At 40.2% G+C, this 17,257-nt stretch overlaps 1 protein-coding gene across 1 annotated transcript; it reads right to left on the bottom strand.

Annotated features, from left to right (window-relative positions):
- Positions 1 to 1,371: 1,371 nt before the first annotated feature.
- Positions 1,372 to 16,577, bottom strand: LOC131936343 (E3 ubiquitin-protein ligase MIB2-like). Its single transcript, XM_059293280.1, has 8 exons — positions 16,535 to 16,577; positions 15,732 to 15,953; positions 13,642 to 13,813; positions 12,385 to 12,494; positions 11,122 to 11,252; positions 9,983 to 10,166; positions 9,254 to 9,366; positions 1,372 to 1,488 (listed from the first exon to the last, which is right to left on the bottom strand). The coding sequence occupies exons 1-8, from the start codon at positions 16,575 to 16,577 to the stop codon at positions 1,372 to 1,374; spliced, it is 1,092 nt and encodes a 363-aa protein (XP_059149263.1).
- Positions 16,578 to 17,257: the final 680 nt, after the last annotated feature.

Raw genomic sequence — 17,257 nt, 5'->3', positions numbered from 1 at the left:
TGGGTGGGCAATGCCGGGTTTATGATGATTACTAAACACACAGGTAATGGTCTTTAACAGAAAGGTTTTTCACAGAAGCCAGAGCAGGGCCTGGCCGGGACGGCTAGTATATATATATATATATATATATATATATATATATATATATATATATAATACAAGACAATTTACACACAAGCAAACACTCATCTTCGATATACCCATACACACATATTATGTATATATATATATATATAACCATTCTATTCAATGTATCAATATAATACAAATATTCACATTTGGTTTGAAAAGTACCTGCTGGCTAGTATGAAACTAGAAGTTTGTGAACTACTTAAAAGCCCTATTGCTGCCATCTATTAAATGTTAATGCACCGTACAAAAACATTTTTTAACATAATACTTTTCGTGTGTTTTATCTAAATTAACGGTGATTGTGACAATCCACAATATAACATTAAAGATCACCCATCGGAGAGAAAGGGATGGATAGACCCTGCTTTCAAAAAGGTGGGTGTGTATAAAATATTTCCAACGGGCCGACCCGCGGCGTATGATACGCCGCTATTTAGTTGTTGTTTTTTCTACTTTTCAGTAATTCATAATTTGTGAATTCGACAGTACTAATGCTGCCACTGAAAATATATTTGCTCTCAAACACTAAAACCCTCCTTTTCCCCAACCCCCCCCCCCCCCTCGTGAAAGCAGCCTCATCTTAGTTACCTAAGTTTAAAATCGTTTCAAATTAAATTATCTGCCCCTAATAGCCGTCACTAAACCAGTCTCTACGTTTGTAAACAGCGTGAACCACAGCTCACCAGACCATGTGGGTATGGGGGGGGGGGGGGGTAATAGAGATATGCCTAGAGAGGAAGAGAGGGGACTGCTAGGCGCGCTAACAGCTTGTTTTCTAGTGTCTCGCAGAAGAGAATTATATATATATAGATTATGGAAAGCGGTTAATATATGTTATCTCCCTTGATTAAATACTCTATTTAAATATTTATATTAAAAGAAAAATTATTTCAATAAATAGAAGTGTAAGGAGGGTGTAAGTGAAATTTAGGACAATATGGCTAGTTAATGTATACTCTCGAGGTACTGACAATCAACTACGTTCTATAAGTCCATCTTTGGATCAATATCAATTTAAAATTTTGGTATTTCGTCTTTAAAGATTAAAGCTTGAAATGTTTTTGTAAATAATATAAAGTTCGCAAAGACGATAAGTTTAAAGATTACAAAACTTAAAAACATTACATTAAATACATATATTTGCATACCCCCTGTGATTAAAACATCGTCTGTTCTAGTAAGAGAAAAAACGTCAAGGCTTTACTTAAGTAGCAAAGTCAAAACGCAAATGTTGATCATTTAATCACATTTGTCTAGAGCTCCAGGGTTGTAGCAAAACATCTTTTGGTCATCATGGACAACATGGACATCTCCGTCCTCGTCGACTTGTCTGACTCGCGCTATCCGTCTGGTGTACTGTTAGAAATGTAGATAAAAGGGAATATGTGATACGAATAATAATTTTTGTCAATATGTTCAAGAACATACGATTTAAACTGAAACGGCACACACACACACACACACACACACACATATATATATATATATATATATATATATATATATATATATATATATATATATATATATATATATATATATATATATATATTTATTTATTTATTTATTTATTTATATACACGTTTTAATTAAACCACGTTAATTAACTACATATCGATTGCTATCCTGTCAACAGAGGCGTAGCGAAGAGGGTGGGGTGGGCAGGGGGGTACATATGTCCCTGGGCGCCGACCTTAGGGGGCGCCAAACTGGGTTGGAAAAACAAAATAAAATATCATTTTAGCTGCATTTTTGCTTCATAAATAAAAAAAATATAGGTGTGTGCTAATCGAAAGTTTGGGGGGGGGGGGGGGGCGGGGTGCAAATCAAAGATTGAAAGGATGATCCCGAGGAGGGCGCCAAATTGAAAGTTTGTCCCGGGGCGCAGGGAAGGGTTGCTACGCCTCTACCTGTCAATTACCCCCCCCCCCCCCCCCATTCCTCACCTCGACCATTTAGATATAGATAGGGACTGGTAAATGATAAGCTCAATTAAACATATACAAACATATTATGTATATGTATATATATATATATATATATATATATGTAACTGGGGTAGGCCTAACTACCAGTTACAAATGATAACGAACGAGAAGCCGAGACACAGTGTTGGTCTGATGCAACCGATAACAGGTGGCTTATTGGGTCGGGCTGATAACAACCTCAAAGCCGGCGCGTGCTATTTTGGGAAACGGTATTCAGACGGCCTGTCAACTTTGATGGATAGGACGCAGATGTTATTTTACGGTCTGTACGTTTGAACTACGCAACTGGTGGTCGGAGATCGAGTACAAGTATCGATTACGGAGGAATACAAGTACAGAGACGAGTACGGATACAAGGCATAAATAGGAGGGCACGGCAGGACTCGTTCTCTCTCTTCCCGTTTCAGCGAGCTCTCTTCGATCTTCATCGCTCGCTTAGATCAGTCAGTCTGTGTGACTATGTCAAGTCGGTTATAGAACGGGTTAGCCGTATTGTGTTAAGAAGGATTATAGACATGTGGATTCAGTTATATAAAGCCTAGTGAAGGACTGTTAGGGGTCAGTTGATTCAGACTATTATTGAGAAGCATTCCTGTTGATTTATTGTGTTATTATGAAGCATTTCTTGATTCATGTAATAAAGGATCAATAGCGAACCTGCATCTTGAGTATCTATACTGTGGTCAATGTTGTCTAGAATGAGTGGTTAAACTCGTTAACACGTGGCACTACAGGCAATTAGGTCTCATTACATGTGGCGTTGCGAGCATGGTAACTGTTGGCTCGTTACAATTGGCGTTGTCGGCAGGATAAATGTTCGCTCGTCACAATTGGCGCTGCGAGCAGGGTGAATTCAACTAGACTTGCCGTTTAAGGCACCTATAGTCAACCTTGTGCATAACTGTGTTTAGTGTGTGTGTGAATTCGGACATTCAGGAACTGTGAAAATTGAGGAACGAGGAAAAATTTTTCATACACACACGGTAAGAAAGAACTCTTTTTTTTTAGTACTTAAGGAAGAAAATGTCTACTCTGGACGAGAAGCAGACCCATATAGTGGTCCTACCCAGAGAGTCCCATATTAACAAATTTTACGGGGACGGAGACCCAACTTTAACCAACAGGTTCAGTGAAGAGGTCAAAGCGGCCTGGGCCTCGAGACATATGTCACCAGAGGAAAGATTAAGACTGCTGATGGGCAGTATAGGTGAAACGGTTAGGGCAGAGGTTAAGTGCCACGATAGGACCGTCCAATCAGATCCAGATAAGGTGCTGGATCTGATTATGGAGACCTTTGGGGAGAGACGGTCGGGAGTGCAACTGCTATCGGGATTCGTGGGCTTAAAGCAGAGAATGGCGGAGAGTGTGATGGAGTACTCACACAGGATGAACAGGGCCTTTGATTTGGTAAAGGGCAAATCACCGGACATTGATGTACGCCTACTGAGGGACCATTTCATCGAGGGGCTAGCAACCCCGATCTTAAGGAGAGAGTTGAAAGAGGAGGTCCACAGAGACCAGCAGTTGACCTTCCTTCAGGTCAGGAACTCAGCGATCCGCAGGTCCGAGGATGAGGACCAATCGAACTGTTCGGTGGACAAAGTCTCTGTGCCTGAACAGAGACAATCCCCACCCACAGGGGCCGACACGATGGAGACCATGATGGCTCAACTGTTGGCCCACCTAGAGAAGGTTGACCAACGCTTGAAGTGGTTGGAAAGCAGGTCAACAGCTGAGAATCAGGAAAAGAACGGGACAAAACAGGGACGGGTTGGACGGCCGCGTCCTGCCAAGCCATCACTCCAATGGACGGCAGACGGTAGACCAATTTGTTTGTCTTGTTCACAACCCGGACATATGGCACGGTACTGCCAGGGAAACGGTCGTCCTCTGTAAGGCAGGGCCAGGCTACAGAGGGGCGAGGTTATGGCCCAAGAAGCAAAATGATGGGAGTCTGTCCCGAAATGGTGATTACGATTGGGGACATCGCGGTGAAGGCAATTGTGGATACAGGCTCCCAGGTGACGACAATCACGGAAAATTTTTACACCAAATGGATGAAAGGAAAAGACCATAGGTTGAGGTCTGACACAGGCATGCGCCTGACGGCAGCTAATGGACTAACCATTCCATACTGTGGTTATTTTCTGGCGGATGTCGTGGTGGCAGGACATAGGTTGAAGCAGGTTGGGGTGTTCGTTACGAAACACAACCTAGAGACAAATGTGTCAAATATACCTTGCCTGTTGGGCATGAATATTCTTGGCCAGTTGCCAGAATTTCTTACAAATATTGTCGGATCGACCACACCAGGTCGGGGATCCAAGTTGGCCAGGTTTGCCAAGACCAGAGGAAGGACAGCAGTCCCGGCAAACACGGTCAAGGCAATCACATTACAAATTGGTGATAGAAGCGTGAATGGTGATGTGATGATAGAACCATGTGGCGCCGCACTGAGGGCAGGCGTCGTGTTACTGCGGACATACACATCAGCGGAAAACGGACTAGTTCAAGGGTTGGTAGCAAATGTTTTGGATGAAGAAATTTTTATACCGCCTAACACTCTGGTAGGAGTACCACAGAACGTCGAGGTACAAAGGTCGGCACAGTGCATCGAACTGATCAATACCAGTAGTAATGAAGTAACAATTAGGTCGGTCAATGTGACGGCCGAGGTGAAGAAAGAAGATGGCCGATCATATACATTCCCGGAAACTGAGGACCCAAAACTAAATGAATTGCTGAATAAATACAGTGATATATTTGCCTCGTATGAGGGTGATTTGGGGTACACGGAAGTAATAAAACACCAGATACCCTTACTACAAGACAAGCCGGTGGCGCAACCTTATCGAAGATTGCCACCAAGTCACTACTCTGCGGTGAAAGCACACCTGAACGATCTACTAAAAAAGGGAATTATTACAACCAGTACGAGCCCATATGCGGCACCGATTGTAGTGGTAAAAAAGAAGTCAGGGGAGATAAGACTGTGTTGTGATTACCGGAAATTGAACAATATCACAAGAAGGGATGCATTCCCCTTGCCTCGTATTGATGAATGTCTTGATGCGTTGGGGGGAGCAAGATTTTTTTCTACCTTGGATTTGGCCAGTGGCTACCACCAAGTGGCCATGCACCCCAACGATCAACATAAAACTGCATTTATTTCTCCACTGGGACTGTACGAGTGGACCCGTATGCCGTTTGGTCTAACTAATGCACCTGCTACATTCCAGCGAGTAATGCAGAGTGCTATGAGTGACTTTCTATTTCAAATAATGTTGGTGTATTTGGATGATATTCTAGTTTACTCAAAAACTTGGGAGGACCATCTAAAAAGATTAGAACAAGTGTTTCTCCGTCTTAGGGAGATAGGAGTAAAGCTGAACCCAGACAAATGCTGCTTTGGTTTGAAATCGGTACATTTTTTGGGTTACGTGATTTCGTCGGATGGCATCGCCACTGACCCAGATAAAATTGCAGCTGTTAAAGAATGGAAACAACCAACAACTACGGTAGAGGTCAGGTCATTCTTGGGCTTTGCTTCCTATTATAGAAAATTTGTGCCGGGTTTTGCAAAAATTGCCGCACCATTGCATGACTTGGTAAACAAAATGACAAAGAAACACAGTAAGGAGAAAAAGAAAGGTAAAACACAACTGATAGGTGAATTATGGACTGATGAATGCCTGAACTCGTTTAAGCTATTGAAAAAGGCTTTGACAGAGGCACCGATATTGGGATACGCGGACTTTGACAAACCATTTCGGCTAGAAATTGACGCCAGCTCTAAAGGTCTGGGAGCTGTGCTATCACAACAACAAAAGCAAGGTTTCAGGGTTATTGCGTATGCAAGTCGAGCTCTGAAGGGATCAGAGAGGAACATGACAAATTACAGCGCCATGAAACTAGAACTTTTGACATTAAAATGGGCTGTGACGGAAAAATTCAGGGACTATTTATTAGGTGCTAAATGTGTGGTATACACTGACAATAACCCCTTGAGTCACCTAAAGACAGCAAAGTTGGGATCCATCGAACAGCGATGGGCAGCAGAATTGGCACTCTTTGACCTAGAGATAAAGTATCGCCCGGGGCGGTCCAATGGCAATGCGGACGCCTTATCAAGGAATCCTTACGAGAGACCGGGTGATGAGGAAGAAACACTGACAGGAATATGTGAGGTCAGAGCGTCAACAGATATCCCTCATGGGGTACAAGTGATGCAAAACGGGCAGACCGGGGTGGAGCACATATCCACGGAACCCGAACATATGGACAGTAGTGATTTTAATTGCCTTAATCACCAAAAGATAAGAGATGCCCAGAGAACGGATAGTGGCTTACAACCGCTATTGAAACACGTCCAGGAACAAAAATTCCCAGGAAGGAGGGAAAGAGAACAATTTGGTCGAGAAACAAAGAAAATACTGAGTCAGTGGAACCGTCTCAGTATAAAGGATGGTGTTCTCATGCGGAGAATTCATGACCAAATTGATGGCACAATACACCAGGTGGTGGTGCCGGGACAATTACGAGGAGAAGTGCTAAGGTTGGCACATGACAGGGCAGGACACCAGGGTCAGGACAGAACCCACAAAATATTACGACGGAGGTGTTACTGGCCCAATATGGAAATGGAGGTCAAACGCCATTGTGAGGCTTGCGTGAGGTGTCAGCATGCGAAAATGCCAGTTGTCAAAATGAGACAGCCATCAGGACACCTACTAGCGACAAAACCACTAGAGATTGTGGCTATGGACTTTACGTCGTTGGAGCAATCATCGGATGGGACGGAACATGTGTTGGTAATGACTGATGTATTCACCAAATGGACGGTGGCGGTGCCCACGCGAGATCAGACCGCCAAAACAGTGGCAAAGGTCTTATTACAACATTGGTTCATCAAATATGGCATACCAAGACAATTACACTCTGACCAAGGAAGGGCTTTCGAGTCAGAAGTAATTAACCAACTGTGCAGCCACTACGGGATCAACAAATCTAGAACAACCACATTTAATCCGAAAGGAAACGGACAGTGTGAACGGTTCAACCGCAGCATGCATGATTTGCTGCGTACGCTAGAACCTGAACAGAAAAAACGTTGGCCTGATTTTCTCCCAGAGTTGGTATATCTATACAACTGCACACCACATGCCACAACCGGCTTTTCGCCATACATGTTGCTGTTCGGACGGGAGGCTCGACTCCCTCTTGATTTGTTCCTAGGAAAAAGGGAGAGTATGACTGGCTCATACACCGCACTGGAATATGTGAATGAACATATGAGAAGAATTAGAGAAATGTACAGGGTAGTACAGGAAAGACTAGAACATGAATCTCGGCGAAGGGAACCGCCGATACAGACGAAGGACCCGCCACTCAAACTGAATGACAGGGTATTACTGCGTAGCCACCCGTTAGGCAGAAACAAAATCCACGATCTCTGGGGACAGGAGATATGGCAAGTCGTGGAGATGCCTAAAGTAGCAGGTGGCCCCTTTAAGATAAGACCCATCGATCACGCCAAACCGGATCGGTGGGCGAATATTGCTCAATTAAAGAAATATTGGAATAGGCATGAAGAGCAGTTACACACAGAGAAACCCAAGACAATTAGGGAACCGGAAGTTATAACGGAAATTCACATACCCATTCCGGAACCATATCACCATCAACAGAACAACAGCGATACGCAAGGGGAGGATACCGGCAACAATGAGGATCCTGGTCCCTCCAGAAGCAGAGAGACAGTAGACCATCAGATAAGTGGTCCGCGGAGAAGTTTAAGGAACAGAAGGAATACGAAATTTTTTGTCAGCAACCATCAATTCTTTCATGGTCGCGCTGGTATGAAAACAGACTGTTCAAAGAGCTATAGAAGTGAACTGGTGAAGGCACCAAATGGAAAGGGTGGATGTGAATTCTAGAACTGTTTTGTGTCTCAGGAAGATGATGTAGACACAGTTGATATGTGAAATAGGTAGAACTGTCAATCGTATACGAATGGAACGTCGTGGACAGTGAGTAGAACAATAGATTTTTTTTTTACGACTGTGCGATTGACTTTGGAGGAGTGCACCTGCCAGGCGTTGTTTGTGGTTGAAAACACACAAAAAAAGCAGGGGTGGATGTAACTGGGGTAGGCCTAACTACCAGTTACAAATGATAACGAACGAGAAGCCGAGACACAGTGTTGGTCTGATGCAACCGATAACAGGTGGCTTATTGGGTCGGGCTGATAACAACCTCAAAGCCGGCGCGTGCTATTTTGGGAAACGGTATTCAGACGGCCTGTCAACTTTGATGGATAGGACGCAGATGTTATTTTACGGTCTGTACGTTTGAACTACGCAACTGGTGGTCGGAGATCGAGTACAAGTATCGATTACGGAGGAATACAAGTACAGAGACGAGTACGGATACAAGGCATAAATAGGAGGGCACGGCAGGACTCGTTCTCTCTCTTCCCGTTTCAGCGAGCTCTCTTCGATCTTCATCGCTCGCTTAGATCAGTCAGTCTGTGTGACTATGTCAAGTCGGTTATAGAACGGGTTAGCCGTATTGTGTTAAGAAGGATTATAGACATGTGGATTCAGTTATATAAAGCCTAGTGAAGGACTGTTAGGGGTCAGTTGATTCAGACTATTATTGAGAAGCATTCCTGTTGATTTATTGTGTTATTATGAAGCATTTCTTGATTCATGTAATAAAGGATCAATAGCGAACCTGCATCTTGAGTATCTATACTGTGGTCAATGTTGTCTAGAATGAGTGGTTAAACTCGTTAACACGTGGCACTACAGGCAATTAGGTCTCATTACATGTGGCGTTGCGAGCATGGTAACTGTTGGCTCGTTACAATTGGCGTTGTCGGCAGGATAAATGTTCGCTCGTCACATATATATATATATATATATATATATATATATATATATATATATATATATATATATATATATATACCCGCATCCTTAATTCTGGGCAATTTTTTTTAATATATTAATGCACACGGAGAAATTTAATTCAATCACACGTGACTTGGAATCTATTCCTTCTTGTCTTTCATTTCGAGGATGTTGTAAATCAGTCAGGCGAATGAAATGTAATCATGTTAAATATCTTACCCTCGACATCTCTTCTAACCGGCCCCCATGGTCTTGTTGCAATTTTTTCAGTTTGTGAAGGTCTTTCCTGCAGATCACTTCGTTTCCGACCTCAAAAAAACACACATACGAACCTAAACCCACATACTTAAAAACATTCAATTAAGCAGGGGTAAACGCTAGATATTTTTAGCTTTTTTGTGGAATTAAAGTTTAATATAGTAGTGAATGTATGCGTCCCTTTTGCAATTCCATCATAAAATATACGACTATGATATAATTTGTCCAATGCTATTCCCCTTCTGAACTTGATGGTCCATGGGGCCGGGGAAGTAGAGTTCACCTGTTTCTTGACCTTGGCTTATGAAAGAATTGTGTGGTCAGCCCTCTGCCCAGCCACCTTTACTTTCCCTAACGTTAGTTAGGTAGGCCTACTCATCAGAGCTGGGTGGACTCTGTTACGTTCTACTGACTAAACCCCGGATTCGAACTTGGCACTTTCATGTTAGCAGTCTAGCCCTCTGTCGATGTAGTCGTAGCAAAATTACTCATTTAAAACAGTAAAAAATGAATAAAAATTGTATAGGTTGGAGTTTAGAGATAAATTCAGAGCATGGCAAAGGTCAAGCTAAAAATAGATCGGTTACAATGTTTAGGTTAGAGTTGTGATTGCTATAATATATAGTGTATATATATATATATATATATATATATATATATATATATATATATATATATATATATATATACTGTAAGTCTCGCCGTGGTCCCTGACGACCTTGACACATCTCTCTGGCGTCTGGTTCAAGGCCGGACCACCAACTTCCACCACCGTACCAACACGTCCGGCACCCCCGTCCTGGTTCTGCCTCTTCGAATCAGGTCCACGGACGTCCCTAGTTCCAACATCTTGAGTATTTGCACTTTCTGAAGTCTGATTGAAAAGAGAGCGATAAGAAGCTTAATAATCTTTATCTGTTAGGACTACTAAATTCCATGTTAACCAACGGTTATATAATGACGTTGGGAAGTTTTTGATACTCCTAATGGCGCATCGAGCTGGGGAAGAGGAGAGACAGTTACCACATTGGCACATTTCTGGCAAGTTTTTTTTACATGCAGTTTGATTCAAAAAGTCCAGTTGTCTGACAGTCTGTTAATGGTTAAATCTATAAAATCAAGTTTAATTTATTTCAAATGAAACAGTGTGGCCTAGAGACCTACCGGCAGAGCACTATAATACTATCCCGAGAGTTCTAGTCGGGTTTATGTCAGTAGACCGTCCATGAGTCCACCAAACTATGATGGCTACGTAACTCACGTTAGGGAAAGTAAAGGCGGCTGAGCATAGTGCTGACCGCTCTATCCTTTTGTAATCCGTCATTTTCGAGATATTTCATAAGGGGGGATTCTTTCAATTTAATTTAATATTGAATTAGGCCGTACAAAAATTGTCGATGTCAACTTTATGATGCCAACACAACTTAGTGCAAGCGTTGTCAAGCTTTGATGTTAGCGTCTTTTAGCGCTGTTAGTTTTTGTTTGACTTTTGTGCGAGACTAACTTAGATGACGATTAAAGTGGGAGTAGCCAAAAATGCTACCATTGTGGTAATACCGCTGAAGTTCCCTAGATGGTGAAAGATAATTAATCGAGTAAGTTAAAGAAATAACAGTGCCGATGCCCATCTTCAAAGAACCAGTTTATTGGGTATTTAAACGACCAAAATCTCATTATTTAATAGTTCTTTTCAAAATAATTTCATTCGTACACAAGAGAAAACCTTGATGTCAAATGTAGTAATTTTTTTATTGTTAGATACAAGTAGTTAACATTGTAAAAAAATATTTAAAAAACTAAAAAAAAAATAGACACATCGTTTGTATTACCACTTCTTGCATAGCACTCAGAAGTCCATGCATAACAATCATGTTTTGTAACGGCCTCATGACCGTTTGCTGGAAAAGTCCCATGGCGAGAGCTGATGCAAGATCAAGATCCTCTTCTTGTTCAGTTTGACCTGAAGATCGAAATGCAATCTTTACTTAGGTAAAGTTTACGTGACCATGATTATACAGGTGGGTCCATGCTTAAGTAAAGCACACCCTGTCAATATTGCAAGAGCTTCGTTAAATACGAGGGTACGTCATTAAGACTTAAGTTAAGAACCCTCAAAAATGATTCACGGCAATTTTACGTTTTAGAAATAAAATTACTAAAATATCCCAAAAAATGTTTAACATAAGGCTAAAAAAAAGATAGGCGGGTTGGTGTAAACTGAAATACAGTTATCAGTCTTTCTTCAATGAAATTTAAATTCTAAACACGATTTGCAGCATTTGAAACATGTTAATCTCTTACCTAGGACAGGTAGATGATCCTTGTAGTACGAGCCCCCACTTGCAGGTGCCACACACCTGAGGTCAACTGACCCCCTGTAGCCGACCCTGCAGTTGCTGGTCGTCTTAGATGACCATTTGACCCTGGCTAGACTGCGTTAGGTGCCCTCCCAGTCCCCAATGCTTAGCACAGTTCCCTCACTACCGTCACCACCTGTGAAGTGGTGTGTGATTAGTACTAAATATAAATATATGCACAGTATTTCTGTATTTGCCTAACAAATATGAATGGTCTACGAAATTGTATTTATTTGGTTAATATACGTTACAAATATAGATATACATACTACGCATTAATCTATAAGCGGATAGTATATATATATATATATATATATATATATATATATATATATATATATATATATATATATATATATATATATATATATATATATATATATATATATATATATATATATATATATATATATATATATATATATATATATGTATATATATATATACAAACTCTTGATAAGCCTATATTTCCATTACCATCCTGGTTCCCCCAATTCTAGTCACACCCCTACCCATGTCCTTACCATCCTAGTTAAACCCCCCCCCCTCAAGTCACACCCCACCTCATTTCCTTACCATCCTGATTTCCCCCCCCCCCCCAACACCCCCTCCACATGTCCTTACTATCCTGGTCCCCTCACCCCCACCCCATATCCTTACCATTCTGGTTCCCCCCACCCCCCCCTACCCCCATGTCCTTACCGTCCTGATTCCCCCCTACCCCCATGTCCTTACCGTCCTGATTCCCCCACTTCCAGTCACAGCCCCTGCACACGGTGGCATTTGTAAAAATACCCCTGGCCACTCTCTTCTGACTGCTGTCACGACGTCGCCCAACTTCTTGCCTGAATAAACAATAACATTTACATAGAATTGATGGATAAACAGTAGGCCTACATGAGTATCCAACAGCCGAGCGATTGCCAACTTGTTGGGAACATTTCGGCCATAACAAAATGCCGGAGAACTATATATCGCATAGCGTTTGATAGCGAAAAAACGAAAAATAACGTAGATGTTTAAAGTGGCTTTATTCATATCATCATAATGTCTAAGACTGCTTAGCGGAATGTTACCACGTTTTGAAAACGAATATAGATTCATCTTAGACTTTTATTTAAAAAATAAAATAAACACACATCAGCATGGTTTTTAGTTTAAGAAACGTTGAACATTTGTAGAATTGGTATTCCGTTGGGGGTCGTCTAGTTTACACTTTACGAAATAAGCGTACATGATTTTTGTAATTATGAGTTTTATTTTCAGCTATAAGAAACGGTAACATGAATTTAAATATTTCTTCTCACATTCATAAAAAACAAACACTTTCTAGAGCTCGGTCGTTTTATATGGGGCAAACTCGAACGTTCTCAAAGGTATAAATGATTATAGGCTACCAATTATTTGTTAGTTAACTAATAAATTAGTTTTAGTAATGTATACCTAATTTGACCCGTAAAAATAGTGTTAATAGAGAACAGAAGAACAATAATGTTGGTATGGGGTCATCCATAAATGACATCACGCTTTTTTGACGATTTTTACCTCCCCCCTCCCCTCCGTCACACGTGGTCACAAAAAGCCAGACCCCCCCCCCCTAAAATGACGTCACACCTCAGTCTACAAACCCCCCCCCCTCAAAATTGCTGTTGATTTTTTCATAAAACATCGATATTTTTCAAAAATCTTGTCTTAACTCTGTCAACATGTAGTATTTTAATCAGTTCCTATTACAATTTATTAAAACCGTTTTCTAAAAAGCGAAATAACGGCCAAAACTCGTTTTCTAACACTGCTTTTTTATAATGCAAAAAAGTGACGACATACCATCTGAACCCCCCCCCCCCCCCACCCTCCCCTCCCCCTCATCACACACCGTCACAAAATTACGGACCCCCCTACGAGTAAAACGTCATTTATGGACGACCCTTATTGATATTTCTGTGTTTACTAAATCTTTAGACAAATGTGATCACTTGAATAACAATTTACCTCTCATGAGACGGGCTATATATCCTATAAAAGGAATGTCTGACGTCATGCGCGTCAGACATGTAACACTTAGTGCAGAAGTCAAAGTTGATGCAGTCACTGCACTTCCAGCGTATCCCCGAGATGACCTCGACCTTGCAGCCGTCACAGTTGATGCCCGGATGTTTCGTGCCTGAGAAGTGAGACATGCATGATTTAATACCAATAAACATATATCACGTGGTACATCGTTTCGCCTAATCTTTTATAAATTAACCGTTTATTTAAACTACTCACATTCAACTATTCATACTTTAAAAAAAATAAAATGTAAAAAAAAAATAATAATAAAAGTAAAAATATGTATTTTCCACCAATTAGCTAGACTGAACACTTAAAATAAAATTAGTAAATAATTTATTCGAGAACATAAAAGCCTTAAAAACAGAAAATACTTTAAAAACTTGAGCACACATTCAGTGAAAGTAATTATGCTTTCGCTGTTATGGGCTTTTTACTTGAGTAATGATAGTATTTTCTTCACTGTGTCCTATGTATCCAATATTTGATACTTATAATTTACTTATGAAACCAAAAATTGCAAACCTTCTGCAACAACCACGCCTTCTTCTTAATGCATATTCGGCCGTAACTAAAAATAACCTTTTTATTAATTCATCAGACCATTTAATCCACATATTTTATTACAGTTCTTGTGTAATTGTGAATTGGACAGTTCAATAAGAGCATTCTAATGTCTTTTTCGTCGTAACGACAAAATGTAGTTTTGTTACCCTATGAGGTTTAGCACTTGGTGCATGAAATACGTCCAATCCTGGGCGTAGCGAGGGGGGTGGGTGGGCGGAGGGTGCGGACCGCACCGAGTGACACCATTTAGGGGGGTGACACCAAGGCACAAAATAGTAAAATATATAGAGAAAAACTTGAGGGGGGGGTGCAAATCGAAAGTTTGAGGGGGGGGGGTGCAAATCGAAAGTTTGAGGGGGGTGTTGCAAATCAAAAAGTTTGTCCCCGGTAAGTGTCGCTACGCCTCTGGGGGGGAGGGGGGTGACACCATTAAGTGCCGCACCGTGTGACACCCGACTCCGCTACGCCACTGCGTCCAATTAGTCATGCTACGTGACATGTTACCCTGCACCAAAACACCTGAAGTGGTGAAACCATGTTTGGGTGTAATGTTTGATTATGATATCATATACTCTTTGTTTCTTTTCCAATAATGTTATCTTTTCTTAGGATGCTGCTAACGTTTCTTTATAAAAACTAAGTCATTTCCCCCATAGTGTTTTGTTGCGATGTTTAATTTTAGAATGTTATACTAAAGCATATGCTTTTGCAATCGTTTGTTGCATAAAAAGGTGGATTATGTAAACAAATAATGGATGTATGCATACCTGTCTGAATTGCAATTAAATCTGATATTATCATAGTAAACGTGTGTCTTTCTATTTAAATTTAAAATACACACACACACACACACACATATATATATATATATATTTATATTTATATATATATATATATATATATATATATATATATATATATATATATATATATATATATATATATATATATATATATATATATGAAATACGTCCAATCCTGGGCGTAGCGAGGGGGGGGGGGGGGCGGAGGGTGCGGACCGCACCGAGTGACACCATTTAGGGGGGTGACACCAAGGCACAAAATAGTAAAATATATAGAGAAAAACTTGAGGGGGGGGGGGTGCAAATCGAAAGTTTGAGGGGGGGGGGGGTGCAAATCAAAAAGTTTGTCCCCGGTAAGTGTCGCTACGCCTCTGGGGGGGGAGGGGGGTGACACCATTAAGTGCCGCACCGTGTGACACCCGACTCCGCTACGCCACTGCGTCCAATTAGTCATGCTACGTGACATGTTACCCTGCACCAAAACACCTGAATTGCAATTAAATCTGATATTATCATAGTAAACGTGTGTCTTTCTATTTAAATTTAAAATACACACACACACACACATATATATATATATATATTTATATATATATATATATATATATATATATATATATATATATATATATATATATATATATATATATATGACCTCACCGCAAGGGCCGTTGTCTAGGACCAGCAGATCAAAGCCCCCCTCATGCCCCGCCCTGTAGGTTTTCCTGATCCCCGAGTCCCACAACACGACCACACAGTCGTCTGGGACAGAGGTCGAGTCTTCTCCCAACTCGACCACAGTGCCGACATGACCCTCTCCGCCATCTTGCTCGCCATATTTCCAGTCGGGTCCACGGACAACCCGTAGACCAACCTCCATACCTAAACAAAATGTATTCATATAAGTTTAAAGTAAATCTCAATATACCGCCTATATTTCGTGTAAATTTCTTATTAATGTTATCTATAAGTTTATATATATATATATATATATATATATATATATATATATATATATATATATATATATATATATATATATATACACTAAATTCGAATGTATTGAATATCTTACCGCAAAACCCTTCTGACTAAGATGAACTTCCTTGTACAACTGCCAAGCTAGTATTTTATTTATTGTCCTCTACTTTAAAAACACGCTTTAAATTTGGATTCTTCCGTGTCATTGTGTCATTTGGCAGTGGTCCCAAATACACCTGGAATACATGCATTAATATTAATAAAACTAACAGAAAATGATAATTGTGTATGTTTTAAAAAGTAGTTATTTTATCAAGATGAGAGAGAGAGAAGACAGAGTAGATGCTTTCACATAGACACAAATAATCAAATAGTGTTTGGTAACAGATGAGCCTTAGATGATGATAAGCCTGTGACCAACTATTTAAAAAAATGAACTTGATTGTTGTGTTAAATAAATTTTAAATAAATTTTACACGTACTTGAATTGCGCCTGGCTGCAGGAAATGTAAAGGCGCTTAGCATTATGCCCACCACCATATTTCTTCATATGCAGGTGTCACAGAAACAGTTGAACTCTACTTTACCTGTTCAAGGGACCGCCAGATTAGAAAGCATACTTTTGTAAAACTTATAGATCACCTTTTCTGTAAACTATTTGTTTCTCATATTTAATTAAATTGCAATTGTCTCTAAAATTATACTTTATTTTGATTAAAGTTAGCCATTTATTGTTGTTTACATTTTACAACGTAAAATATTGTGATGGTTTTTATTCTAAATTTCAAATATTTCATTGCTTTAATTAAAATATAGTTGTTCCTTTACAAATGGGTTGAAAAAGAGTACAGATTTATAAAATATGTATGGCTGTTTACTAATTCAGTAACGGTGCTAGCACTAGGTTTATGTTTTGGTTATGTAATTTAGAATAACACTTTGTAATTTAGATTTTAATTGACTAGGCGATTTCAGAGCTTATTTAGCAAACCTCGCTGACGCTTACAAACTTGAGAGAAACGTCGCTGGGAAAATTACTTTTGGAGACAATGCAATTGATCGCACTGAGGATTTCTTTTTTAACATGTAGTCAACTGTTTCAAGCGTTTCTAAGTTAGAACCTCTATACATTTATGGAGACTTAACCTAGTAGGCACAGAAAATTTATTACATGTAGTTTCTAAAAAAAATTTTCACCATAGAAC

Source organism: Physella acuta, unplaced genomic scaffold, assembly GCF_028476545.2.
Source record: "Physella acuta isolate Inbredline_101_S28 unplaced genomic scaffold, ASM2847654v3 ptg000175l, whole genome shotgun sequence".
Taxonomy (NCBI): Eukaryota; Metazoa; Mollusca; class Gastropoda; family Physidae; genus Physella; species Physella acuta.
The sequence above is the reverse complement of the archived record's forward strand: the minus strand, read 5'-3'. Positions and strand labels throughout refer to the sequence as shown.

What these genes read in the sequence shown, in the direction of transcription:
- LOC131936343 (XM_059293280.1), bottom strand. Translation starts at nt 16,577, where the DNA reads ATGCTAAGCGCCTTTACATTTCCTGCAGCCAGGCGCAATTCAA. An exon ending in CCTAGACAACGGCCCTTGCG is followed by an intron (nt 13,814 to 15,731) that starts GTGAGGTCATAT and finishes CTCACTTCTCAG; the next exon opens with GCACGAAACATCCGGGCATC. An exon ending in TATAGCCCGTCTCATGAGAG is followed by an intron (nt 12,495 to 13,641) that starts GTAAATTGTTAT and finishes TTGTTTATTCAG; the next exon opens with GCAAGAAGTTGGGCGACGTC.